This window comes from Seriola lalandi, unplaced genomic scaffold (assembly GCF_002814215.2).
Source record: "Seriola lalandi dorsalis isolate HSWRI2012SDOR001 ecotype SW California unplaced genomic scaffold, Sedor1 jcf7180002054393, whole genome shotgun sequence".
Classification (NCBI taxonomy): domain Eukaryota; kingdom Metazoa; phylum Chordata; class Actinopteri; order Carangiformes; family Carangidae; genus Seriola; species Seriola lalandi.
The window spans coordinates 343,110-370,964 of record NW_019524946.1 but is presented as its reverse complement, the minus strand read 5'-3'; the positions used below and the strand labels follow the sequence as shown (position 1 = coordinate 370,964).

Sequence of the window (27,855 nt, the reverse complement as noted above, 5' to 3'; positions counted from 1 at the left end):
TTCCTGGATGTTAAAATTGTGTACGTTGGTTGCTGTCAACGACCAAGAACGGCTTCACCGATTGGCTAATTGTTTCTTCAGTGCAAAACTAACAGCCAATCAGAGACATGCATTTGGACATTTACGTTAAACGATGTTGCATTTAAGGGGACTGGGAATTTATTTAAAACGACACGACCAATGAGCCAAAATATGACGATAAAACAAAATGTAACGATTACTGACGTTACCATTTGCTGTTACCGCTATTTACGGCTGCTTACTAAACTCTCACCGCAGCGAATATTTTTATTAAAATGGAAGCTCCTCAAATTTTATTACATTTTTTTTATATGAACAATCCCTAAGAAAACACGACAATTCAGGATCAAATAGACTAATCTTCCAAAACATACATTCAATTTGTCTGTCAACAAATGTATCAACTAGACACATTTCTATTAACGTTTCTGTGTAATGTCTCTTCAAAAGATATGGCTGTCGTGAATTAATCTCCCCCAGCAGATGGCGACAAATTAGTTTCATAAAAATAGCCAATATATGGCCACCAACTGATCACTTTACCACTCCTGTTAAACAAATATGCAGAGTGCAGACAAATTAAGTCATGAAGGCATTGACTAACTTCACTCTGCATTCAGAACAAAAAGTTTTGTTACTTAAGCTAGGTCAGTCTTTATCTGTTAATAGTGACCCAATGCTATCACTTGGCGCTCATCACAGTTTATTTAATACATGAAACTGGAACTTCTGGATATTTTAATGAAATATTGACCACTGAACTTCAGTGTAGCTTTCAGTTTTTCCTTTTTCATAATTTTCAAAAATATCTATAATTCTGTTCTCTGTTATTATGAGGTATCAAGTGTAGAACGATAAGGAAAAAAGTGAATGTAAACAATTATAGTATAAGGCTGAAATATAAAATGTGGGGGAAAAAAGTGAATATACTTTCTAAATGCACTGTATGACAAAGCCTTCTTGCTGCTGTGGTATTTGTGACTTGTTGGATGGGACCAAAAGAGGAAGTAGAAACATGATAGAGGAAGAATATAGGGGTGAATTATGTAAGTTGTGAATGGACGAGTCAACAAAACACTGAACTTTGACATGAGAGACGACGGTTGGCTTCATGTCAACAGTCAGTCTTATAAGACCATGATCTTAACCCTGCACAGAGTCTTTTTGGCCTGAAGCCCCGTCACTGGAAATAGTTCAGTCTACCACTATAGTAAGGTAGGTTTTAGGAACTTAAAGATGATAAACTTATTGATACAGTAAGTTGTTAAGTGTAGTTCAGGTTTGCTTTGGTTTGTGGCTCTGCACGGTTTCTGTACATGTCTGTGTAAAGGGAAGCTCACAAAAAGCCCCATAGAAAAGATTTCACACAGATATCATGAATCAAAATCACAACAAAGTTCCTTTCTAAAAAAAATATTTTTTAACTTCATATTTAATTTTTTTCCATTAGTTGTTTGATTATGTTTTCTGGAAAATTTATTTCCCAACATAAACATTTAAAGGCTGTTTCAAAGGCGTCTTCATACCATGATGAATATTCTGTATAGTGAATCCTGTAGTTGCATTTTAGTCTAAATACACTGGAATCAGCCATTAAATAACGTTTTTATACCTAAATTCTGCAGATATACAGAGGACATGACCTCCATGGCAGCTGTGGTCCTTGTCACAAAGAGAGACTGTTGTGTGTTTCTGGTTTGGGGGAATCACGGCAGAGAGAGACATCACGTGTCTTCTTCACTCCATGCATCAGTCTGGCTGAGCTGTTTTCTTCCGTGTACAATATTACAACAACTATCAGTGATGATTGTACAATTCTTCATTATCTGTACTGTTAGTCTGTGGCAGATCTTGAGTAATGGAAACAATAAAAGACAGTAAATATAGGTCACACTCAAGTGATACTGAGCCAAGACACTTAATATTATAAGGACAACTTCAAATGGTAATGCCAACTGCTGACTCCAGTTAGCTTTTGTTACAGTAATGCCATTATCCAAGGGGGACAACTACACTGTGAATGTTTGAATGATGTATTCAATGTGGACAAGAACAATATAATATGGTGACCAATGTGGTGACACAGGAGAGACAGAAAAGGAGGGGGGGGGGCTGTGCACAGAAACGAAACTTAAAGTTGCCGCAGACGCCTGATGAGGAAATGAGAGAACAGAGCTGATGTGCAACAGACAGATACAGACTCAAGACACAGCGAGGACACACAGACGCTTCACTGTAGAGACTCTGGTCAGCTGGGTGAGGATGAAGATGAAGAGCACGCAGCTTTTTGTTCCTATGATGATGGTTATCATGATAACTACTTTTGCAAAAACAACTACAGCCACTCCAAAGCCGACTACCACCACTCGAAGACCGACTACCACCACTCCAAGATGGACTACCACCACTCCATGGACAACAGGTACGTACACACACACACACACACACACACACACACACACACACACACACACACACACACACACACACACACACACACACACACACACACACTTTAGATTATTACTTTATTAATAACCAGAGGGAAAACGGGTTTGCTCATTCAGACAGCATACTACTGCAACAGAGCGCCTTAGTGCAAGTTCATAATCCCGCCAAGCCACTAAATTAAAACACAGTTCAGACAATTAATCCATTGGTGTATGAAGAGCTGCAAGAAATCTGGCAGTAAATATAAAATGAAACGATCCTTAAATAATATTACTTTACAATCAGCTCTAATTAACACAGTCTAAAGGTGTGAAACACACATTAACACACATTAAAAATAACCACTTCAAAAAATCAAAACATGTACAGAATGCATGAGTAAAAAGAATCTGTTAAATTGTGTTGACAACTTCTTTGTGTGGTCTATTTCCTCTTTGCTTCTCCAGGTCATCCTGCAGTAAATTTAAATGGGAAGATGGTCACTTTGTCTTATAATGGAGGAGGAATATCTTTCTATCCCCCAAATTATTCTCCTCAGCCTTCTGCCTGGCCCTCCACTCCTTCCTACTACACCACCCCCTACCCTTCGACCAGAGGTGAGAACATTCGCAAAATACAAAACCAAAAAGAAGCACTTTTCTCTCTCTTAGGTTTTTTATTGTATCAAACATTAGCTGAAACAATTACTTGTATGGGAAACAGTTCAGGAACAGAATCAATCACACAGTCGCTCATCAAAAACTAGAAGGATGTTCTTCATTATGTGGTCGGACTTGGGCACAAACTTGGGAATAATTTGTGATTTTGATTGATTGATTTTTTTTCCCCTGAAAAATGTAGCAAGACTGAAACAAAATTGAAACGTCATATTTTAAGGCCTTTATTTGCAAAACGGTTGAGCAAGATTGATAAAGAGTAAAACTGCACTGTCTGCACGGCCGCGTCTTTACTGCTTTGAGTCTCTTTGTGATTGTATCGAGTCTCTGTTTGTTATATCGTCTTCTGTCGTTTAGTTTCTTTTCGTGTGTCTTTGTTGAGTCTGTGTGGTTGTGCTTGAAACGTGAAAATGACCCCATGTCTCAGGTGTGATGTTATTGCACAGACCCACTTCTGTCGTGCGCACTACATAGTGTATTTGAGGCTGTTCTATAACAACCAAAGTACTGTTCATGTACTGTTTGTTTTCTTACTTCATTTTGTCAATAAAATATGTAAATCAACACTCCCTTATTTAAATCCTGCAGGTTTGTCCATATGTCTGCGTTACCTCTCTGACTCCCTGCAAACCGGTTACCAACCAACCTTCATAGTCGGTCCACGCAGCAGAAACCCTCTGACTCTGCGATACAGAACAAATACATATGAAGTGTCCTTGGATAGGTACGGCTACACCAACCTGTACTTGTCACCCCGCATAAAACTCCTGCCAGGAGTTGCACCGGACATCTGGACCAGAGTCTGCCTCACCATGGACTCCATGAAGAATGTGGCCCAGATGTTCAGCGGCTCCTACATGAGCATCAGGAAGATGCTGAATGATCGGGTGAGGACGGAGTAGCACGACAGGTCGAGTAGATTTTTGTTAATTTACTGTAAAAATAATAGACACCCACCATCAACACAGTAAGTACAGCAGAACACATCTTAATATCACATTATCAAGTTTATATGGTCTAAAGCAGCAACATGTGGGCTGCAGTGGGTCGACAACCTGGGTGACAAAATATAGTTTAAAAACAACGTTTTTAAATGTTTTAAAATGAAATGATCTTTAAATATATTAAAATTATTTAAGTGAATTGGAGAGAAACTATTGCCCTGAAATAATCGCGCAGAAGAGTCACAACTTTACACGTTTGCCCCATGATTACTGAGACAATACAACCCTCAAGCTTCCTGCCACCGTAGTATTTACTGAAGCAAATTCTACTTGATCAGCATTCTCTTAGCTATTGAATGATAACCAGACTGAATCAGAATCAGATTGCTCTTCAAGCAGGTTCACTCTAAAACTGTGTATATTCAAAGATATCAGAGACATGCATGTGGATTCTTTACATCAAGTTTTATTTTTTTTATTTAAAATTTTGTTTTTATTTTCATATTTCATGTCTGAAAAGGGATTTAATACTTTGAGGATAAGACTACAAACTCAACAACTTACATAATCATCGTCTCTAATATTATATATCTGCTGTTTCTGTCCGTGTGTGTGTGTGTGTGTGTGTACTTGTACAGTACTCATTGACAATTGACCCAGTGATCGAGGTTTCAGGTTTTGATGGTCAGGTCACTGACGTCCAGATGTGGGATTATCCTCTGAGCTACAGAGAAGTCACCGACTACATGAACGGCGGCGTCTACAGGTATGAACCTTTGAGCGAGCGAGTGAGTGAGTGAGTGTGTGTGTGTGAGTGAGTGTGTGAGTGTGTCTCACTTCTTCAAATTACCATTTAAAGATCAAGACTTGGTTTTAGCATTGAGGTTAGTTTGGATGGGTAAGTTTAGGGGCTGGGGTCCTCACAAGTATAGAAAGACGACAGTGTGTGATCAGTTGTTTCAGTCAGGTTGCATCAAATCTGGTCCAGTTGTTAAATCTGTTGCTGAAACAAGGTTTAAATTCAAACCAAAGACAAGAGTGGATTTATAGGTTTATATTATATTTAAAGGTGCTATCCCTAAAATATGACAGCAGCTAAAGAAACATTGATAAATTCTAACTTGGCTTTTCACTTTTCAGGCTCAAATCAAATATTAGTGCAGAGACTGCAAATTATAAATGTCAACTTAACATAAATTTATACACCAATTATGAAACAATTTAACCCAAATGGATAAAATTAAGTGATTTTTAGGGTTAGTGACATTTTATATCCGAATGGTCAAAGGTCAACTTCGCTGTGACATCATAATGTTCTCCAAAAACACTCAGGAAGGGGCGATTGTGACCATACCTCCCTGCATCTTTGCTGCTGGGCGGAGGGATACAAGCACGAGGCGGCAATTCTAGTTCTCTTTGTTTGTTTGTTTTCTTGTTTCCTTAAGTGCCCAAGTCAGTTTTGGAATACATGAGCTGTTTCTATGATTGACAAGACAATCCACAGTGTTATTTTACAATTAAAAGTCCTTTCATAAAAAAAAAAATCTGTAAAAATGTATGTTATCATCAACATTACAGTATAAAAAAATACAAATACCATGTTTTCTTTACTTGTTTGAGTTCCATCATTCCCCCCCCAAAAAAAAAGGAAAGTTTGTGTTTGTGTTTTTAGGCTGTACCGCGGCTCCGTCCTCAGCTGGTCCAACATCAACTACTCTCGCAGTGGAAATGTGCTACTGGAGGACGTCTATGAGATCCAGGCCAAACAGCCAGCGAGCAGGAGGGGGAGAGGGCGTCGGCCGAAGGGAGGGAACAAGACCAGGAGGGTTTTCAATGTGGGGGAAAGTAAGAGCAGAGAGAGACAGCAGCTTTAATGAAACACACAGGAGCATGTGCAGGAAAATCCCCATTTAATCATTTAATGATCCAAAACTCAACTTGAATCAGCAAACAACAACTCATCAACAAGCAATAATTAATATGAAATATAATTAAAACGTTATTGATTTGATAAAAGTATGATTATTTTTTACAAGACAAACTAGTCTCACTTTAACCTTAAGCTAATTAATTTTTACTAGCACCTTTGACTTTTTATTGTTCTCTGTATATTTGTTTTAATTTTTATATTGTTAAAAAAAAACAATAAAGAGATGGCTCACAGATTGCTGTTATTGTTTGTCAGATTTCTGTAACATGCAGCTGGGACAGAGAGGTATTATTAAACTTTCTGATCTGTTCTGATAATGTAGGTATAATTACTGTAAGTATTAGAAACAGACCATCTTACCAGGCCATGGGCAGACATCTAACTTGTATCAATCAATTATGGATAAAGCAAAAGAATCCTCAATCAGCAAAAGATTATTTGATCCAACAATCTAAATATTGACATCTCAGAAAGAGATTATCAATACTAGAAACTGGATGATCAAAGACTTTTCTTTGGAAGCCAAGACGAGTTAAGAGAATAAGAGAACACACTGAAATTTAAAATTTAAGCTCTCTCTTTAATGACATATAATAACCACCATGGTCAAATTAATGTCAGCTGTTACCATCACTTCAGCAAAACAGGAAACAATTTTTGAAAATACAATCAAGTACAGTGGACTCACCAGAACCTAAAAAAAAATTATAATAAAATGCGTGAAAAATGTGCTCTGATCTTATTGTCACAGCAGCCTTTTTAAAACTTTGGTCAGCAACTTTACTCAGAAGAAAAATGTATTTCATACCAACACAGAAGAGTTAGTTGGTTCAAGCAGAACAAACACAGAGCTAATGTTACCTAGTGCAAGCTAACACCAGCTAACATTAGCTAAGGGCTAAAATATTAACATATGAATCTATATTGCTCTTTATTCTTGTCTTGTTTGTATTTTTTAACTTGTTTAACATTTAAAAACGTGACATGAATATGTTATGTCTTGGTTAACAGGAGATGTGCACAGAGAACTAGCTAGTAGATAAAACTAACCAAATGTTCAAAATGGCTGCTGTGTCTTTTTTGTCTTTTCTTAATTATAATAATGTATCAAGCGAAAGCAAACAATGAAAGATACAAAGGTTCAACTTAAAAATAAGGGTAACATAAGATTGTAATCAACACCTTTGCCATCGCTCACATAAACTCAAGGCCATTGTGTGGAAAGCATCAATAAAGATCAACTTATATTCATCACTTTCCTCGTATCATCATCGTTTAATCAAACTGTAGTCCTCCCGAGTGGTTGAGTGTAGTGGTTATGGCTTCAACAAAAACAAAATATATAGTGACTGTGTCATTGGAGCAAAATGTAGCTGTGCAACACAATGGCTATATGTGCTTGTGTTAGCTTATGTTGACTTTTTGAATTTGTAACGTCTTATTGTTTTTCTTCCAGACACTTGACAGAATGAATGGTCAAAGGTTTTGAAACTTGAAAGTCCTTGTTAGCACAAAATTTCGAAGGTAGCCACAAGCTAACCTAGCAGGACAACTTTGGGGCGAGTAATACCACAAAAGTTTGTTTAGATAAAAACACCAAGTTACTACCAGGACCAGGATCACTGGTATCAATACCGATATTGATACTTTTTATTGCTAAAAGCAGCTAATATGTAACGATCTATTAGCCGAGAGCATTATTAATAGGCTACTTCTGAACATGAGGTTGTTCTCTGTTAATTACATGCATGTTTAAACACAATACTTTAGTTTATTACATTTATCGATCATGTACAAAAACCTTTAATCTCATATAAAGAGATGTAATGTACCAGATTTAGCTACCAGATCATTTCCATCTGAAGTCCCTAAACGGATATCGTAAAAAAAAATAATATTAACAACTATGTGGGGTTTTGTTTAAATGTTCCTTATTAACTTTATGCAGAAATTTGTCCATTGACACCCAACACCAATAAGCAGTTGGACTTTAGCAAAATACTTATTCATTTAAACCAGTGACTGACAAATGGTGTCAATGTTAGCTGCTGTTTTCAAGGTCAGTGAAGAGAAATGCTAAAACTTTCCATTCCCATCGTGTCCGATAGCAAATAAGCTACAAATTCAAAATGTCAAAGTGTCTCAACATCATTGTAATTATTCTAAGAAAGGTAAATTAACATTATATGAAGCAATTCTTATTTATAACTCTGTATTTATCAAGACATCTGTTGTAATAACAAAATAATTATTGTACATCCTCAGGGCCAAATACACTTTACACCATTATGTACAAAACTCTTAATTCTCTACAGAGTGGAATATGAGAATAGCCCTCCATAAAAAAATTCAAAGTTGCTAAAATAAGTTGTGTTTTCTTTTAACAAATATAAAACTTACATGGTTGCCCAACAACCAGATGACACAGGTTTTTCCAACCAGCACATATTTTTTGTTATTTTTCTTTACAATTATCTGCTGAACAAAAATTTCAAAGCATTCATAAAACGTATGTTACGTGATGGCTTCAAAGAAAATGACCCAAACAACATAATCCAAAAGTGTGTCAAGAAATCCACTTTACATTTTCAAACAAGTGAAATGCAAACATCAACTAAATTCCTGTCCAGATGTGCATGACCACTAACTCCACAAAACCTGGTAGTAAGTCAGAGTAATTTACGCTATGAAAATACAAATTACCATAGTAAATAAAATTACCTGTAAAAGTGTTATTGCTGTCATTATATATGGTTTTGTCAATAGAGGTCCAGGAATGTCCATCAGGCCTAAAGAAGCTTTGAGGTGAATTATTTTCATTTCCAGGAACATAATGATGGTTTTTTCATGTTTTACCCCTTTAAATTCAAAATGTTAAATTTAAACCTGCTGCCACGACAGATATCTTATTACAATTTTAATTAATGACAAAAATCATGGTCAAAAACAACAAAATCTTCAATCAATCCGAAACCTTGTATTCCGAAGCAAAAACAATCCACATTAATGTAAGTTCAGCACATGTTGCAGTTAAAGGGTTCAGACATGTACAACAGACCCAGCAGTGTTCGTCTCCCCTTCATGAGGAAAGAGCTTGTTGGGTTTATTGATTTGACGAGACTCACGACTTCGTTTAGATCGGCACCTTTAGTTACCACTTCTGATCTAGTTTAACAATGCATCCGTTTATTTTGCTTGCTCTGCAGAAAACACTTGAAACAGACTTCGGGGGTATTTTTTTGTCTGGAGGCAACATATCCTGAGGAGGATGGAGTTCAGTCAGAAGTGACTCATCAGCAGAATAAATTTAGTTTAGTGTCAGAAGAAAGAATAAATGTTAAGCATTGAGCAGCAGTTAAAGAAGACCTGCTCTTATTTTCTTTACAGGAACCAGTTTTTATTCGTTCAGGTTGAGACTAACTCATCGAGACTTTGGTTCTGCTCTCCGTCTAAAGGCACCGGCATCATTTTAACCCCAATCATAAAGCTACTCCGTCTGTGAGACATCAGCTGACAATGCTAGCTGTAGTGTTTTTATTTTTTATTTTTCTCAGCCCCGACCCTGATGTCGCTAGTTATTAAGTATAGAGTGAATTTTGGGACTCTCTTTTTTGACAGTATCTGTTTTCAGCTTGCCGGTTTTTTTACTTTGACGTATCTTGCCTATTTCTTGTGGAAGGCAGGACTAATGAGAAAAGCCTCAATTTGTCTTCGCAATCATAATTTATCACTAAACTGTGGAAGAACATTTCTGCCAGGGGGTAAAAAAGAAATAAAAAAAAATGGAATGACAAATAAAAATGTCGTCAAATCATTTGACATTTTAAGACTTTGTTAGTCAAAGTGTTTAAAGTCAGAATTTTAATACAACATCAAAATTCTAATATAAATAACTAGATAATTATGAAATAGTAATTAATCATTTTGACTGGTCTCAAATATTTTAATCATTCCAAACATTGTTTTCTTTCTGGCTTCCATACTTGACTCAATGTTCAGGACCGCAGTGCGTCGCCTCCAGTAGAAATTTGTATTTTCTATAAACTCTCAGGAGCAAACTACACAATCGTCTCATTACACTTGAAGAGATAGTCAACAACAACATTAAAATGTGATGACTGTTGCTGACTTTGTGACACGATTTTAAGAGGAATCAGCTTGAATAAACGCCTCAGATGAGATGAGGTTTGTTAGCTCCTAACTGACTATAAGATTGATTTATTCTTTGGCAAAAAAAAATCTTTAGCAGCGAGAGCACCTTAATGTATTTATTTATTTATTTTTTTACATTTTTCTTTTTACATATTTCATTGGCATCTGTTTTCAAATTGCCCATCCAGTCACAGCGGTGAGAGACACGCTTTCTGTGAGATAATAAAATCTGTGGCCGACACACATAATGCATCAGGATTGCATAATTTATATCATTCAACATGTCGAAAGTATAATCCGGTCTTTACTGCCACTTCAGCATCACTGACCCAAACACACTGAGTGTGAGCGCAGCTTCATTTACGAATTTATGAATCTTGGTTTCAGTTTATTCAGCTGGAGTCACTGAACGAGTTTAAAAGCAGTTTCCTCCATCTGCTCTTACAAACTGACACAGCACAGAATAAAATCCTCTTTTTGAAGTTACTTTTAGACCATATTTAATTCAATTACACTATTTTTGCACCCTGGATTTATTTAATCCTTTTTTTTTTTCCTTCAAGGATGTATGGATATTTCTCAAGTGCATTTCTTGTGTTGCTGCTGCCAAGTGAAAACTTTCCACAGAGTGAGGAGTGAGGAAAGTGGTATTGCGTTGAGCTCAAGTTTTCACAGAAGTATCGAAGGGTTTTACTACAACAGCTCATCTGTGCCAGTAAAATACAACAAAGAACAGATAAAATGTTAGAAATGAGAGATATTCTTTTGTCAAAATTATCAAATAAAAGTCAAACTTTGTTTTCAAATTTTGTCTAAGTCACTATTATTTATCAAAGTTTAAAAAATGTTTTTAAAATCTCATAATAGTTCATTACTTCCTCTTAGTATCTCATAATTTTGACTTAAGTCATAAGTTTGATTTAATTCAAAATTTCCACTTGAGCGCTCACGATTTTGACTCTCTATCTCTTCACTTTGATTTACCATGAGCATTTTTGACATTTCTAACTTTTCATCTGTTCATTTTTTTTTCAGTCTTGGCAGAAACGGGCCTCCACAGTTTCACAGTCCAGCGGGCCGAAGACTTTCCTCGACCCGCGGAGGAGCTCAGAATCAGGTAGTTGAAATAAAAACAGGTTATCACACAATAGCGACACACAACTTTTGGACTTAGTCTTCAGAAACATACAAATATAATGACAACCCGCACCAGAGACAATTCTGAATATGGATACAGGGGTGTGATTTGCTCCTGGGCCCACGAGACAAGAGATGTTTACTGCATTGACAGTTATTACAGGCTCGCTGGTGCTTAATGCTGTGTGTGTTTTTATGGACAACATTTTAGTAAAATTGAATCATAAAGCACTGCTTGGCTCTGCTCGCTTCAGTTTGTTTGCATAAAGGTGTCTCTGTGTGTGTGTGTGTGTGTGTGTGTGTGTGTGTGTGTGTGTGTGTGTGAGAGAAGGGCACACTGGTCCAGTTAGCGATGAAGTGCACTTCTTTTAAAAAACTTTTTTTTTTCTTCTTTTTAAATGGATGAAAGCTCCAGTCAGTTCTGCCTGCAGCAGTCCATCGTCAAATTAAAAAAGTAAAAATTAAAAACATCAGGTAAAAATGCTGAGGGTCAAAGGTCAGCTTGGGTCATCTTCCTGCTCTTACTTCCACAGTGATGACAATCCTTCTGCACACAGGTTCACCACGGGCTCAGATGGACCTTCGTTGATGCTCAACGCTCTTATCTTTGTTTAATAATGTCTCTGTGATAAAAAAAAAAAACATCCTCACATCGTTTAAACGAGGAGTTTACGACGAGCAGCTGTGGCCTGCTCCAGCTGGTCTCAATACCACCTGATCAATGAGACATGAGCGTCACGCTTGGTCCACCGAGCCACCACAGTAGCAGTTTGGTTGGGATGGGGGTGGGGTGTAAATATAACTGAATTTGGATATTTTTTGGGGGGGAAATGCAAGATGCAATGTGCTTTCAATGTTAGAGCAAACTAGGGGTCCTCGAACTGGAACCAAGGCTGAGTAAACAGGGGGCCCCTGAACCTGGGAGCCAACTGGGAGGAGGCCCCACTACCCCCCAAACTTTAAAACAAGCTCAAACTGGGGTTAGAGTTGCAGACAGAAGGTTAAAGGTCAGGGTGTGGAGGGCTTGTGGAGGATGCCCTGAAGGTCCTCTGGTAGGGCCAGGATGACGGCATCGATATGGGCCCTCAGTTTGGGAAGGGTCCCCGGACGCACCGGGAGCTGCTCCCTCTCCGCCTGACTCTGCAGCAAAGAGCATCGTGAGCCGGAGCACATTCACCAACGTTCACATTATTAGAGTCTGTGCGGGGTTTCTGCAGCGTTCACTGAGCTACGTGTAAGACCTTTTTAAAACCACATGGTGGAAAACCGACAGGATGATACCATTCTTCTTTATTATATCATATTTCAGCGCTTCCCAGTAGGATTTAACAAGTAGTAGAAGTAGTATTAGCAGTATAAACTGTCGTAGTCATCGTTTGAGCCTTGGATGAGTTCGTACTTACCAGTTTATCCTTCAGCTTCAGAACCAGATCCACCGTCTCCACCTCTGTGTGCTTCTGGATCCTCTGCTGCAGATCCTACAGACGGATACAGACGGACAGAGGATAAGAGAGACAGAGAGGACACCCTGAAGTTTTCATTTCTAAAGAGAGCTTTAAACATCTCACCTCCTCACACAGCGCCTCGAGGTGCAGAGCCTCCAGTTTCTGGGTCATCTCTCGCCTCCTGTTGCGGAACCAGCCGTCAAAGTTGGGTGACTTGAGGAAATGCCTTAAGACGCAGAGAGAACCACACAGGAGTCCACATGATGCTCTGCATTGTGTGCATTTCCAGTGTGTGTGTGTGTGTGTGTGTGTGTGTGTGTGTGTGTGTGTGTGTTTGTGTGTGTGTGTGTGTCTACCTGTAAAGTCCTATCCAGTCTCCTTTCAGTCTGGATGTGAGCTGAGGTCCAGCTTTCTCCAGTGTCTTCATGAAGTCCTGTTGGATGAACGGTCGGAGCTGAGGAGGACTCTTCCAGGGACTGATGGACTTCTGCAGAGGCATCAGACTGGCCACGTACCTCTCCTGTAACACACAAGCGTGGTTCAGTGATCAATTCAAACCAGCAGGGCCCCAAGATAATCAATAATAAAGTATCTATCTATCTATCTATCTATCTATCTATTTATCTATCAATCCATGTGACAGTGCATTAAAAACACCACTGTCCTTGTTCCTGACATATTTTATCAAAAATTGTTGTGAGTGAGACACAAACAAGACAAAATCTAAAAAGCACCATGTGACGATGAAACAATGAAACCATCTCGAGAGACATAGAGAGAGAAAAAGAAGCTGTTACCAGTGGAATGATGAAGCTCTGTGTCAGTTCTAAGAAATAGCGTCGAAGAATTGCATTTTGGGCCGCTGAAGGTCTCTTTTGTTGAACACCCTGAGAATCAAGTAAAAAAAAAACTAAAAAAAACATCACCTTTACACTTTGTTTGTCTGGTTCTAGAGCCAGACTGAACCCGACCGAGATGATCAGTAAACTTCTGCTTATTAGAATCAGAACCAGGTTTATTTGCCAAGTAGCTTTTCAACATACAAGGAATTTGCTTTGGTGTTTTGGTGCATAACAACATGGAAAACAAAGGAAGCAAAATATAAACAAAGCTGCAGGTCAGATATCTTAAATATAAATAGAAAAATTTAACAATTAGATTAAATATTTACAATAAAAAATGTGAAAAAATATTGATATATAATAAATATAAATATACGGCTGAACACGGCTGGTTATCTAGTCTTACCTTCTGAAGCTGTTTGATGATTTCTTCATCTTTGTTGAGATACGGTTTATATGCAGTGTACACACCTGCAAAACACACACACACACACACACACACACACACACACACACACACACACACACACACACACACACACACACCAGATAACAGAAGCTGATCTGACAGCTCCCCCTGGTGGAGAATCTGCTGCCTGTGTTCAGTCTGTGAGCGAGTTGCAGGCCTGTTCTCCACTACATAATTACACCAAAATATAAAGACACAATGAAGAGTATGAAGCATTTACCAGGTTTAGAGTCCAGAGTTTTGAGGTTTTTCAGTTTCTTCACTTTCATCTGCTTCGCCATCTCACCTGAGAAGAACGGACGGACGGAGAGAGGAAAGATCAGACGGACAATTCAGGGTTTGTACGATGTCTTACCTGACATCTGACTTACAGCTGTACAGTAATTCAACACGGGGGTGGGCAGCATACGCATATTTATATCATATATATGTTTCATTTTGGATGGTAACAGTATATAGACAGAGTAACCAGAGAGCTAGAAGCCTCTGTACACTGTAATGTAATGTAATGTAATGTAGGCAGTACACCGTTGTCTCAAATATTGTTGTTTACCGTTTCCCTTCATTCAAACTAAAAGTCCTAGACCCAACCAGGAAAAAACGAGGGCTGCCCCTGAAAAGTTGATGAGTAAATGCATCAGTTTGAAAGACTCCACGTTAACTCGCATTTTGTGAGTCAAATCAAAGCGTGGCTCTAGAATAAACAAAAGTATCTGGACGTTGGCATTGTCCACATACTTTTGGCCGTACAGTGTGAGTCTGAGGTCATTTCTGAGGCTGAAGTTACTGCTGTAGGGGACTGTGCTGTATTTTTCTTTTAATTAATACAGATTTGACTTGAAGTGGACGAGCAGCAGCATCATCTACCTGCTTGCTTCATGTCTCCGATGCGGATGATGTGCGGCCAGTGCTGAAGAGTTTTAGCAAAAAAAGGATTGGTCACTCCTAGAATGACCGATGGCCTGTAGAGAGAGAACAGAGAGACGGATCACAGGTGACTACAACATTTAACTAAGGCAAACACAGACAAATCTCTAAGAAGAAGGACTCGGGTTCAAACAGCAAACTTCCAACCTGAAGAGTCCCTGAGCAGGACGCTGAATTCTTGCTACCTTTAACCTTTCAGTAGGTGGAGAACAATAACGGGTGGAGAGATCGAGTGTGTCGCCATAGCCTCATGGTCTCAAGGCAGTGACAGCGTCATTGCATGTTACACACAGTCCCATAAGAATAATGTGTAGGACACACTTCAAAACACCTGTGCCTGTTGTTTTCCATCGAAGCCTGCACATTAGTGGCATCTTGACATTTTCCAACGCTGATAAAAAAAAAAGTCAACACTCTGGAAAATCAGCAATCCAATCACAGACTAGATCAAAACATCCCAACAACTTCTTCTGCCCGCAGAGAGCATCCAGTGCAGGCAGGAAGTACAGGTGTCGGATGACAAATCACTGCCAAACACAGACAGTGTGTGTTGAACGCTGAAGCTCTTAGAGATCAGACTTAAAACAAGCTCAAAAACCCAGGACCAGCAGGAATCGCACAAGTACAGAGACACTCTCCCCTCCTCTTGACCATGGCTGAAGTGCTGCTAAGCAACTGAGCAACTAAGCAAAGCAGATGGGAAGTCAGTGCCTTGCTCAAGGGCAACACGGTAGCTGCTGTGCTGGTTCATCTTTACTCACGGAGCCTGCGTCCTGGTGGTGTACTCCTTGAATTCACTGTCGTGGATGGTGAAGTACGGCCGGAAGTCACTGCAGTAACGTAGAGGAGAGATGCAGCTGCAGACAGAGAGAGAGAGAGAGAGAGAGAGAGAGAGAGAGATATTAATGTTTGAAGCCTGATCCACTCTCATGTGGCTGCATGACCCTCCGATGAGCAGAAAGACCTTGACACAGCATTTCTAAATCCTTCAAAGTCCCTCGCAAATTATTTTAATCACCCCGTTTGTTTGCTGTAGGACTTTCATCTCCTTCCAGTACAAACCAACCAACGCTACAGGATGACTGGACAAGGAGCTGCTCGAGCTTCACAGCCAGTCACAGCACAGTCAATGACACTGAGAGTGAACATGTATATGTAAGAGAGAAGGACTGGGAGAGGCCACAACAATATGAACTTGATCCAACTAAACATCGGATGCCTCTTAAATCAATGTATTTGTAAGTGAAACCTAAACATTTTAAATAGGATAATACAATTAATGTCGTCACTGAAAGAAAAAATAAAACACATTTCATATCACGTCTGTATTTATATAACTAGTCTGTGTGATTCATTCACATCCTTTACAACTGAACTCAAGGTGTGAAATTATGTATTAAAGACATATTTCTAGACATTCTCAGTCTTTTCCAGAATTTAAAGAGAGATTCAGATTACATCTTCACTTATTTTAAAATTTACTTTAAATATGCTGCAAAATGTCAAGTTGTGAAATACAGGTTGACCTAATTATTCTGTTCCTTCTGGCACAACGACCTGTCCCTAACCCCTCCGACTCACCTGACCAGTGCCAGCACAGTATCTGATGACTCTGCTGGTGACGGCGCCATCACGACAAGTGCCTCCCCCAGCAACACCAACTCCCACAGCATCTGGATGTGGAAGAAGACCGGGTAGAAACACCTGGAGAGAGAAGATGAATATGTAGAGTTCAGAATGTGTGTATAAGACAGTTTCCTTTCCTGCCAAAAAAGGGTTTTCAAAGGTTATTTGTACATATATATTCTCGTCTCCTTGAGTTGATTTTTTACAAAGTATAGAAATGACCTGAAACACACGAGTGCGTGGAAGGTAGAAAACACCTTCAACAGTACGTTAATGTTAAGACATTCACAGACTAGGGCTAAAACATTTGGTCCTTTACAAAGCCAAAGCACACGACACTGACAGAACAAATACTTGTTTAAAATGCATTTTTTGTGTTTTGCTGAATGTCCTTTTTGGACCAGGGAGCATCTGCAGGCAAAACAAACTGATGAGGAGAGTTTCCTTATTCATCATTACTGGACCGTTCCACACATTTGAACAAGCAGGTGTTTTTCTGTTTCCAAATACTCCTGACAGGGTCAAACTGCTCTGGTAGTTCGCTTTATGCTGCTCATGTTTTTATCTGGTTTTATTCCTGTCTTTTTGTTCAGGCTCTTGAGGAGGTGCCCGTGATCAAGGACAAAATAACCACACGGACCTGAACGTGAGCAGGAGGTGGTTATTCTTCTTCTTTTGGACAGAATACAGAATATGCAAATTAGCACAACAGGGTGACAGCACTACAGCAAGAACCAGTAAGACTGACCTTTTTAAAATTTCCATGACTATTCATGATGGTCACACTGACCCTGTGGGTGAGGAATACTGCAAAGAAGCTTGGGCTTTATTTTGTCCCATCACTAGTTTTGGCAGATAATCGTTTGGAGGGAAGGTTTTGTTCTCCTGGTGTCACCAGGTAAAACCGTCCTGCCAGTACCACGTCACACCTGAACAGCAGGTTGCGACAGGATATGACACATGCGTGTGTATTGTGGAGAAGGGCAACACCATGACCTGCAAGTCTCACCTAAAGAGGTCGACTTCATGGATGGTTGGGAGCACGATGGACACCAGACTGTCACTCTGAAAAACAAACACACTCCTATCAAACAAAAGAGCTTCCTTTTGTGTGTGTACGCATGTGTGTGATGTTGTGTGTCATCACCTGGGCGGACTGGACCAGCTGTGAAGTTCCTGGTTTGTCGTAGCAGGTCGGGATTCGAACCTGCAGCAGCACACAGATTCAACACAGTCACAGTTCAGATGCTCGTCACAAACCAGATGAACACTGACAAGATTTCTCCTGCTTCTGTCTGCACTTCAGAGTATCAACTCCACACTGCTTCTGTTTGCTTTAATCAGAGATCGGATGGTCGTGTACGTGTCATAGTTGTTTTTGAATCGATGCGTCTTCGCACACGGACAGAACATGATTAGGGAAATAAAACAGCTCCTCAGTCACAGTACTTTTTCAGTTTTAGATTCAGCAGTATCTCACAATAATTCATGAATCATTCATTTACACCTTTACTGTTGTTAGCAGGTGACTGAACCTCCACAACCCTCCACACTTACTCAATTACAGTACTTAAGTACAAATCTGAGCGACTTGTACTTTCTGTTTTCTGCTACTTTATACTCCCACTCCACTACATCTGTGAGAAATACTTTACTTTGAACTGTACAGTATTTATTTAAGAGTTGTAGCACCCTTCCTGTCCAGTTAAACTGAACCCAGTGGTTGGTGCCTTTATCCCTACACCAGCAGGGTGCTCCACAATCCGTAATCTTCATATCATTAATAACATATCTTCATATTCACTGCCTGTTTTCTTGAAACTCTTCAAACATTAATAGAGCAATTTTATTAACAGTTTTTTAATTGGTGGGATTATGAACTGCACTGAAGTGCTCCTGTGACGTGGTGGTCTGTATGTTAGTGTCACAGCTGTCGCAGTAGGATTCTGTCTGTTATCATTCACAGTGTATAGGTGAGCAAACTAGTTCTCCCTCTGGTGATTAACAAAGTTATTTAACTAACACACACAGACAGTTTGTACTTTGACACCCGACTGCACTGAATCCTCTGACCCTTGCCTGTAACTGTGCATGTGTGTGCGAGTTTACCTTTATGACCACGCCCATAATAGGCAGCGTCAGGATTCGTCCGGGGTGGGGTGTCGGCCAGCGGTCTATGTCATTACAAGCTGTCAATCAAATACACGAACAAGAGCGATCTGAATCAGCATCCACTTTATACTGATTAAAACTAAATGTCTGTTTGTGCATAAACTGTTAAAGATGCCACCTGAAAGACAGGTGGCATCTTATAACTCCAGCACAGATAGGTACATAAAGACAGGAAGGAGACAGACAGACAGGTAGAGACCAAGAGACAGACAGGTAGAGACAAAAAGACAGACAGGTAGAGACAGATAATCGGACTGACCGGCTTCCAGACAGGGCTCCTGTTTCTCAAAGTATTCTGGAGCCATGATCTTCAACAGCGAGTGGAAGAAGGTCACATAGGGCAGTTTACTGATCAGGACCAGAGACTGGTCGAGAGACAGAGAGAGAAATCTGTATTCACAACACTGTCATATGAAAAGACATCAGTATTCCCTGTTAAAGCTGAGTGCTGAACTGCTCTGTTCATGTCAGCCTGACAGATTTGATCATTAGAAACATACTGTCACTGGAGCTGCAACTAATTATCATTTTCCTTGTGACTAACTCTTTATCTCTGTTTCAGTTATTTAATTAATTGTTTGGTCTGTGAGACACAGTTTCCCAGAGCTCAAGGTGACAAGATTCAATGTGAATATCAAATGCATAAAAAAGATAGATTCTAAATAATAATATAATTTGTACAAGCAGATATTTAAATATAGTACAAAATAGCAGATACATAATATTGCACAGTTGTTATATGTTAATTATTGCACATGTGAGTTTGTCAGTTTTTGCTGGACGACCCTCAGATCTCAAACATATTCTGTTTACAATGAAGAAAAGCAGCAAATTCTCACTGCTGAGCAGCTGGAACCAGAAAATGTTTGGCTTCTTTACTTGATAACTTACTTAATAAATTAAATAACGCAATACATATTATTGATTATCATATATTTTCAAATAGTGGCTTTTATGCGCCTCAGCAGCAGAGAGAGCTAGACCTTTTATTTCCTATTGTCCCTGTTCCCCAGTTAATTCAAACTCAACACTTCCTCCATGTTCACCTGTTGTCTTGATAAAGTCAGTATAAACATACATCAGTACAACAAGAGTTATGTCATACTCACACTCTGCTCCTTTCACTTTCTCTTCCCCAACAACTGTTTCCTCTTCATTAATGATTTTTTATTCTAAGTCTTTGAGCAACTCAATCTGTAAATCCCACCTTTTCCCATCAGTTCTCAATGTGAAAAATCTGAAGGAACCATTTCATTAAAAACAGCTTAACAGTGATAGAAAGAACTAATAAGTTAATCAGTGAGATGGTACCGTGATTTGTACGACATGACTTGGTTGTGCTGATGAAATTATCACTCTACAAATGCACTTTATACTGAATTTTACCAGGTGAGCGAATACACACTAATGCAGTGTATTAGTGTGTATTAGTACTCATATTCAGTAGTATTTCAGAGACAATGAAGCTGAACTGCAGTGACCCTGCAGCCTGACACTGACCTTCTGGAAGTATCCTCTCTTCAGAGATTTGTCTCGCACCTGACGGAAGTACACATAACCGTAGTAATGTCCCTGTTCCCTCTGCAACACACACACACACACACACACACACACACACACACACACACACACACACACACACACAGAGAGAGAGAGAGAGAGAATCAGAATTGAGTTTTATATCACTAAAGCAGACAATCCAGATGTGGGTCATCAAGCAGGTTCAACCATGGGCCAGTTTTTTCCATCAGTGTTCAATGAGGGAGGCAACTTGGTTTCACAGGCGTGGTGAGATGCGTAAGAATATTTTATGTTTGAGTATTTGATTTCTCTTAAGAAGAAAACAGGAAATTGATGTTTTAGGATTGTATCCGAGGGATTTCCCCTTCAGTTAGTTCGCTGGTGCCAAGAGCAGCTTATGTTCCTGTAAAACTCTTTTGGATACAAAAAATGTGTGTGTGTGTGTGTGTGTGTGTGTGTGTGTGTGTGTGTGTGTGTGTGTGTCTTTCCCAACCTTCAGACAGGGTGGTGCGTCTCGGTCGGTGGTCTCCAGGAAGCAGCCGAGCGATGACTTCCTGTTGGAACCCTGACGGAAGCGGAAGCAAAACTGGGTGTCGCCAAGGCAACCTGGAAACACAGGAGTGATGATGTGGTTACCATGGAAACACTGCCAGGTTTAATCCTTTTGTTGAAACCGACAGGAACAATAGGCGTTCAACAGACTCATAAACAAAAATGAATAGTTGTTGTTTTTAGAAGTTGTTCCAGGAAGCAGGTTTCGTGAAAACTAAACCTCCGTTACTGTGGTAACGTATTCTGTGAAGCTAACCTGCTCTTCAACGAACCCAGAGTTGCGCCTGAAAATAATTGTAGTAGTTTACATGTAGTTTAAAAATGAGTCTTTGAATAAAAGCTTAATGCAGTCTTAACTACTTTTCAGTTACTCTGTTTAAATGTACTGCATGTTGAAATACATTAAATGCTGTTGAGCAAGATTTTTAAACATTTTCTGCTGCCTGTGGTGGTCCGGCTGAATAAATATATCTAATAATTAACATGTAACATACACTAGGATTCCAGCGCTTTATCCTAAATTAAGGAAATTCAAGTCTGATAGGAAGTCTGATAAATGCTGAACAAGTGAATTACACTGAATAAAATGTGAGTGTTAAATTATTGACTCTGTTTCCATTCCAAAACCACTGGATTAAAATGGAGGCTCTGCTCTTTATTTATCTGTTGCCATGGTGAGTAGTCTCCGAGCTCCATTGATGATGGATTTTTTTTTCATTCACCAGGCATGCACTGAGAGCTGACTGAACTAACTCTGATCAGCTGAGTTTCCCATCTCAGTCAACTCTGAGTGAAGGGTTCGGTTCAGAGTTTGTTAGTCCTGCTTTCTGGAACAGGCCCCCAGTTTTACTCAAATCACACCATGTCATGAATCTTTCATAGAGTTAAAGGGTCAATACGCACAATGTGAATAGTTCACTAAAGCATAATAACCAATAAATACCAGAGCCAACTAGAGCCTAAACTCTTTACAGCCTCTTCTCCCTTTAAGTAGAAAGGGCCACAACCAAACTTTGATGCTCGTGTTTGCTGGTTTACCATATGGACTGCTTCTTAGGTAATGGAACATTTTATATCAGCTGTCCATGATCTAATCTTTTATAAACTTTCTATAATCTATCCTTTACCTATATACTTCTTTTTGCAGTATTCAAAGGCTACGAGCTCTGTAAACCACATCAATAACAACTGCCACTCAAATAACTTTTACTGCTACTCAACATGCTCCACATGCAAAAGTCTAACTGTAGAAAATGTGTATTTCAAAAAAAGGGCATGTCATGTCAAGTGGCTCTTCAGTGTCTTCCTGGTGTCCTCCGAAGTTTTGGATAAACAGGAAGAGGAAACAGGGAAAAAAGCGGAAATAGGAAGTACACGATGAGTCATCGGCCGGCCTTTAACCTCCTCGTGACCTCCGCACATACTTCAGCAGAGACGCAAGAGGAGAGCGGAGCGGGCGAGAAGAGAAAATGAGGTAATGGTAATCAGAGTTCAGGACAAGACACAAACACTTCACACTCAGAATGCAAGTTGTGTGTGTGTGCGCGCGTCTCACTTCATTCATAGGACACAAACACACACATATACACACACACACACACTTCAAGCACTCAGCCAAGACTCCATGACATCATGCAGTTGTGTTGCGTTTGAGACCACCCAGTACGAAACAGGACATCAGCAGCTGAGCCACAGCTCTCGTTCTCAGTCTGGACTGACGTAACAGGCTCCGGATTCTCTTCTTTTTATCTGTGTTTTTGTTTCTATTTACCTTAATCAGAGTATGTGAGACGCTGGATCTGAGCCTGTGACCCTGGCACTGTCTCATTAGCAAAAAAGAACAAATCACAATCAGTGAAATTTAGTTTCTCACAGATGGAAAAGGAGCTATGGCCTTATTTTCATCAATCACAAGATGTCTGATGTGTTAATAAAGTGCCTGAGGGGCTGGAAGATTAATCTTATCATTTTCATGACGACAAATTTTGTACTTTTGAATTATAGCAATTTCAATATTGCACTATTGTTTTCATTTTGGACTAATCAGCAGATTATATTCCTGTTTAATTGATCCATCAATTGTCCTATAAAATGTCAGAAATGTCACAGAGACACACTCAAAATTTGGTTTCAATTTAGACGGCACTATAAATTTGTAGCTGCATCTTCCTCGGGTCCTCTAAATAATAACCATTTATTTCCTCCGTCACTTTCCGACTCGACATTTTCAGTGTGGCATGACAATGGTATTACACAATTCAAAGATTTATATGTAGATGGTGTCTTTGATAATTTTGCCAATTTGTCATCTCGCTATGAACTCCCTGTTACTCATCTGTTTTCGCTATTTTCAGACTCGCAATTTTGTTAGTAACTGTTTCCCTAATTTCCCCTCTTTACCCCCAGAACACCAGTGGGAATCCATGCTAACATTTATTCCTCATCACAGAGGTATCATTTCAAAGTTGTATGATATTATCTTGGCTTTTAGCACCCACTCAAATGTTAAACTTAGGTGCACATGGGAGGGGGAACTGGGAATACAAATACATGAGGAGACCTGGGAACAGGCCATACAGAGGGTATGATCTACCACCTCGTGCTCGTCTTGGACTTATTCAATTTAAGGTCTTGTACAGGGCACACTTCTCTAAGTGTAGACTATCTGAATTGTATCCAGAAGTGGAAGATAAATGTGATAAATGCCATTGGCTCCCCTTGTCACCTTAGCCACATGTTTTTTCTCTGTCCTGATTTGAAAGGTTTCTGGGCAGGTTATTTTTCTATTATGTCCACTGTTCTTGGGGTAAATATTCATCCTATCCTCTGATTGCCATATTTGGGATTCCTGACCCCTCACTTGCATTTAACTCTACACAAAAGGATATTATAGCTTTCACATCCTTACTAGCAAGACGTTTATGATTGCTGCATTTGAAGTCTGCTAAATATCCTTCTTTTTCTCGGTGGCTTAAAGATGTCATGTACAGTCAATTTTTTTCACAAATGGCAACCCTTTATTTCCTATTTCACTAATTTAGAGGTACTACCTGATTGAATGTGTGCATGTTACTGTTGTATCTTTTTATATTACATGAATGACCAATAGTATGTGTGGTGGTCGTAATGAGCCAGGTACGGGCGTGGGTGGGGGGTGGTTCACTGTTTATTACATGGCACTCTGTAAATTAATGTAATTATTTTCTGTGTTTTTGTTTTGTTCTGTATATGTGACTGTATACATATGTGTGTGTAAAAAAGAAAAGGCAAATTGTATTTCTGAAATTGAAAGTATTGTATTGTAGCTTTTTTATAAAAATATTTGGAAAAAAAAAAAAGAAATGTCACAGAGCCCACAGTGATTTCTTCAGTTATCTTGTTTTGGACACTCAGTTTACTATCATGACGTCTCACACAAAAGTAGCAACAAAAGTTCACACATGAGAAGCTCAATTGTCGCCAATTTGTTTTCTATCAATCGACTAATTGATTAATCAACTACCTGTTTCAGCAGTTTGCATTTTGCTTTTTGAATACCTGCCAGTGCCTGGTCTCATTTAAAACTGCATTAGTAGATTTCTTTCTAAAGAGACAGAAAAGACTCAAAGAGCTGGTGAAAACACAGGGCTGGTTCACCAATACAAGTAAATACAATACAGTCTTTTACATTTGATCCTCACTGCGCGCAGCTTTAAATATCTGTAGAGTAGAAGCATGTCTTATTGATTATGTTCAAGTGCAGCATAACTGTAGTGTTTTGTTACAAATGTTACAAAAGATGTTTTATGTCATCTGGGCTGTGACCATTTTAAGACTAATTTTTAATTTTTAATTCTATTTCCGTCCCTGGTTTGGTCGTATCTCTCCATCTAAAACCGGTGGTACATCTCCTCCACTCTCCATCTGATGTAAAAAGCCTCAGACTAAAGGTGAGAGTCAGGACTTTCACATCAAACTCACTGTTTCATTTGAAAACCTGCGTGCTGCAATGCAGAGACAACATGCCTCATCATGTGTCAGTAGTACTACTTTCTGAATTCTCAAAGTGGATTAAAGGCAAATGATGCCAACTCTGATCAAGATGTGAGACTGAAGTACGGGAGACACTGAGAGCTACAGTGTAATATCTCTCGCTCTCTGACACACACCTACAGTATATATATATATATATATATATATAGAGCAGCCCTGTAAGCATTTTGTTCTAATCCTGTCTTCATCCTGAGAGCAGCAGGTTCATCAGCTTCACCGCCTGCTGAGTCACAGTCAACAAAAAAACACACACCTGCGGGCAGACACACGCACTTGATTCACACACTCAATTCCAGAGAGGTCTATGCATGAGTGCGCGTGCAAATCAATTCATACCCCTGTTTATCATCAGCCTAGTGTTACACTAATTAAAGTGTCTAAAAATAGTTGCGCTAGCTCATTTTTTCTGGGCTCGTTTCTTTTGGCAACATAACAACAAAAAACGATTTTCAAAATGGTCCCTGATTGTAACTGCTGGGCAGAACGATTATAGTCAGACAAAACTTAAACAACAATCAGTCAATAGAGGGCCAAAGTCAAAACAAAGCTTCCAGATTGTGTTCCAGAAAGGAGAAAACCTAATTCAGAATCACTATGGCAATAGTAATATTACAAATTATTTTTAAAAATCCAGCCCTAGAGGCCTACACACCTACACACCTACACACCTACACACCACACACCTACACACCTACACACCCAAGGCCGTCAAAGGGTTAAAAGTGACCAGCATGACAGTCTGAAACCACCTTTTTGATGATGGGGTTGGGTCTGTTTTTGTAACTTTCTGAGACTGACAAACACATCCACATGAAAGTCATTGGCCTTCTGTGTGGAGGTGTGAAAGTAGGCAGGGTTTGAACTTCTGTCTCCTGCTCTTATTCTTAATTCTTCTCACAACTACTTCTTGTGACTGTTTATATGAACACTAGAGTGCAACACCATGTGTGTCTTTGAGGAGAGACTGCCTGAGAGAGCGCATCATTATCCCCATTTGTATAATTCATTGCATCTCACCCCTCTGTGACAGCAGGTTCAAATGTTCAGTTTTTTACAAAAACTGTTTTAAAGCAGTGTCGACTTTATGCTCATTTTGGAGGATGTAGTTTGTGGTTCTGTTTAACTGTGATGTGTTATACTGCGAGTTGTTTCTAAAACCAACAATCCAACATTCACACCCACCTCACACTGTGACTGGCCAAGAGAGTGGAGGTGAGAAAGTAAGCAAGGATTTATCTTCTCTCTGTAGTTTTTTTCATTCTTTACACAATTATTTCTGTCCCCGTCTGTTTTGAACATCTGAGTGCAAAACTATGAATGCCATCCAGGAGAGACTGTCTGAAAACTTTATCTCCATATCTAACAATTAAGGCATCTCACCCTTTCTACGGCAGCTGGTTTTTCACTGCACTATCGAGCATGGCCGATCAGAAAAATCTTAAAAACTTGATCAACATGGTCAGACGACACGATGTCTTCTCAAGCATAACCCGGCCCTTAATCTGACACATCGCCAGGTTCTGCTGCATTCAAAGATGTCAGACAAAAGTTTAAAAGGCTGAAACACGAACTCACCTGAGTTTGAGTCCGGAAAGGAAAGGTAGCAGATGCTTGTTTTCTGAAAGAAAACAGGAACAAGATTATATTTTTTTGTTTTTATTCTCTTTATAATGTCATTTTAGGTTGATTCAGTTAATCCACACACCCAACACTGACACACAACAAACAGCAAACAGCAGGAGATCAATGATCTTCATTACAATGACCAAACATGACAATTTTTTTTTGAATAATCTACCAAACTCTCCCACTTTTACAGCTCAGGACTCACAGGATTTAGTGAACTTGTCCATCAAAATGTGATTATATACAGAATATAAATATCTTAAAAAGTCAGTTTGACTCACCTCTTTCTCTGACAGTTTGGAATGATGAGGATAAATGACCTGGAAGAAAAAGGAAGAGAGTTTAGCGCACAGCAGGAGCTCATCCAGCTCTTTTTCAAACATCTTTACCAACATTTATGTGTCTCTTCAATCACAATCACTGAATCTATTACTGTCTGTAAATCCTATCCGTCATTTTATTGCACTTGATAATGTTAGAGTTTGCAGTCCCTGTACTACAACAAGCCAAATGTTTAAACTTTGTGATATCTTCTTAAAACTTGTTAATTAATTACTTATACCTGAAACCTATTTGTCAGTAAAACAGGAAAGTACAGTATAGATGTTGGTCAAGACAGATGGCTGCCAACCCTGAGTCCGGTTCTGCTCAATGTTTCCGCCTCTTAAAAAGGAAGTTTTTCCTTACTGTCGCCTCTTGGTAGGAATTGTTGAATCTCTGTAAATAATATCATATAGAGAAGGTCTAGACCTGATCTATTTGAAAAGTGCTTTGAGATAACTTCTGTTGTGAATTGGTGCTATACAAATAAAATTGACTCGACTTGATATAAACCGATTTTAAGTGATAAGTGCACTGTATATTTTAGCAACAATTATTTATTTATATAATATCTACAGAGAGTTATTAACGGATATGTGTCTGTGGCACAGAATACTGAAAACTGTCATTTGTGGTCTTTATTCATTAATCTGATTATTAATATAAATGGTTTAAATCAACATTTTGCCAATTTCAGACTGTATTATATGGAAGAAATATATAGAATTTAGTCAACATGGAGCATTGAGAACTTTGGCTTCTTTTGTTAAATGAAAAAGAGTCTTGTAGAAAAACATGTTTATATTCCTCTAATAAAGGTCCTAAAAATATCATTTCTGACACCAGTATCAAATAGCCATTTTGACCATGGCAATAATTGTAATGGAATTTGGAATAACAACAAATCAACAAATTAGTCGATCGTCAGATAAAGGAATGGCAGAAGTCATGCTTTTTAAATGTTTCCTGTTTTCTTACTCTGGTATGATTGTAACCTGAATATCTATGAACTGCTGAACTAGTCTAACAAA

General features: G+C 39.0%; 2 protein-coding genes across 2 annotated transcripts in view; one reads left to right on the top strand and one right to left on the bottom strand.

Moving 5' to 3' along the window:
• Positions 1–2,170: 2,170 nt before the first annotated feature.
• Positions 2,171–6,235, top strand: LOC111657342 (uncharacterized). The gene is made up of 5 exons (XM_023409477.2): positions 2,171–2,443; positions 2,919–3,068; positions 3,717–4,015; positions 4,711–4,838; positions 5,745–6,235. The coding sequence occupies exons 1-5, from the start codon at positions 2,200–2,202 to the stop codon at positions 5,944–5,946; spliced, it is 1,023 nt and encodes a 340-aa protein (XP_023265245.1). The 5' UTR covers positions 2,171–2,199; the 3' UTR covers positions 5,947–6,235.
• A 326-nt stretch (positions 6,236–6,561) lies between these two features.
• Positions 6,562–27,855, bottom strand: part of dennd6a (DENN/MADD domain containing 6A) — a 22,233-nt gene continuing 939 nt past the window's right edge. The window contains exons 2-19 of the mRNA XM_087174910.1: positions 26,785–26,825; positions 26,453–26,495; positions 20,787–20,899; positions 20,273–20,353; positions 19,032–19,137; positions 18,710–18,789; positions 17,748–17,807; positions 17,610–17,665; positions 16,556–16,678; positions 15,736–15,831; positions 14,915–15,009; positions 14,268–14,333; positions 13,985–14,049; positions 13,534–13,623; positions 13,093–13,256; positions 12,860–12,962; positions 12,695–12,769; positions 6,562–12,431 (exon numbers count right to left, since the gene is read on the bottom strand). Of these exons, the coding sequence (XP_087031036.1) occupies positions 12,300–12,431; positions 12,695–12,769; positions 12,860–12,962; positions 13,093–13,256; positions 13,534–13,623; positions 13,985–14,049; positions 14,268–14,333; positions 14,915–15,009; positions 15,736–15,831; positions 16,556–16,678; positions 17,610–17,665; positions 17,748–17,807; positions 18,710–18,789; positions 19,032–19,137; positions 20,273–20,353; positions 20,787–20,899; positions 26,453–26,495; positions 26,785–26,825 (1,589 nt within the window). The 3' untranslated portion in view covers positions 6,562–12,299. The remainder of the gene's footprint in view (positions 12,432–12,694; positions 12,770–12,859; positions 12,963–13,092; positions 13,257–13,533; positions 13,624–13,984; positions 14,050–14,267; positions 14,334–14,914; positions 15,010–15,735; positions 15,832–16,555; positions 16,679–17,609; positions 17,666–17,747; positions 17,808–18,709; positions 18,790–19,031; positions 19,138–20,272; positions 20,354–20,786; positions 20,900–26,452; positions 26,496–26,784; positions 26,826–27,855) is intronic.

Bases quoted from the DNA above. Each gene is read 5' to 3' on its own strand.
- LOC111657342 (XM_023409477.2), top strand. From the start codon at position 2,200: ATGTGCAACAGACAGATACAGACTCAAGACACAGCGAGGACACACAGA. The intron at 2,444-2,918 runs GTACGTACACAC...TTGCTTCTCCAG, and splicing joins CACCACTCCATGGACAACAG to GTCATCCTGCAGTAAATTTA. The intron at 4,016-4,710 runs GTGAGGACGGAG...GTACTTGTACAG, and splicing joins GGAAGATGCTGAATGATCGG to TACTCATTGACAATTGACCC.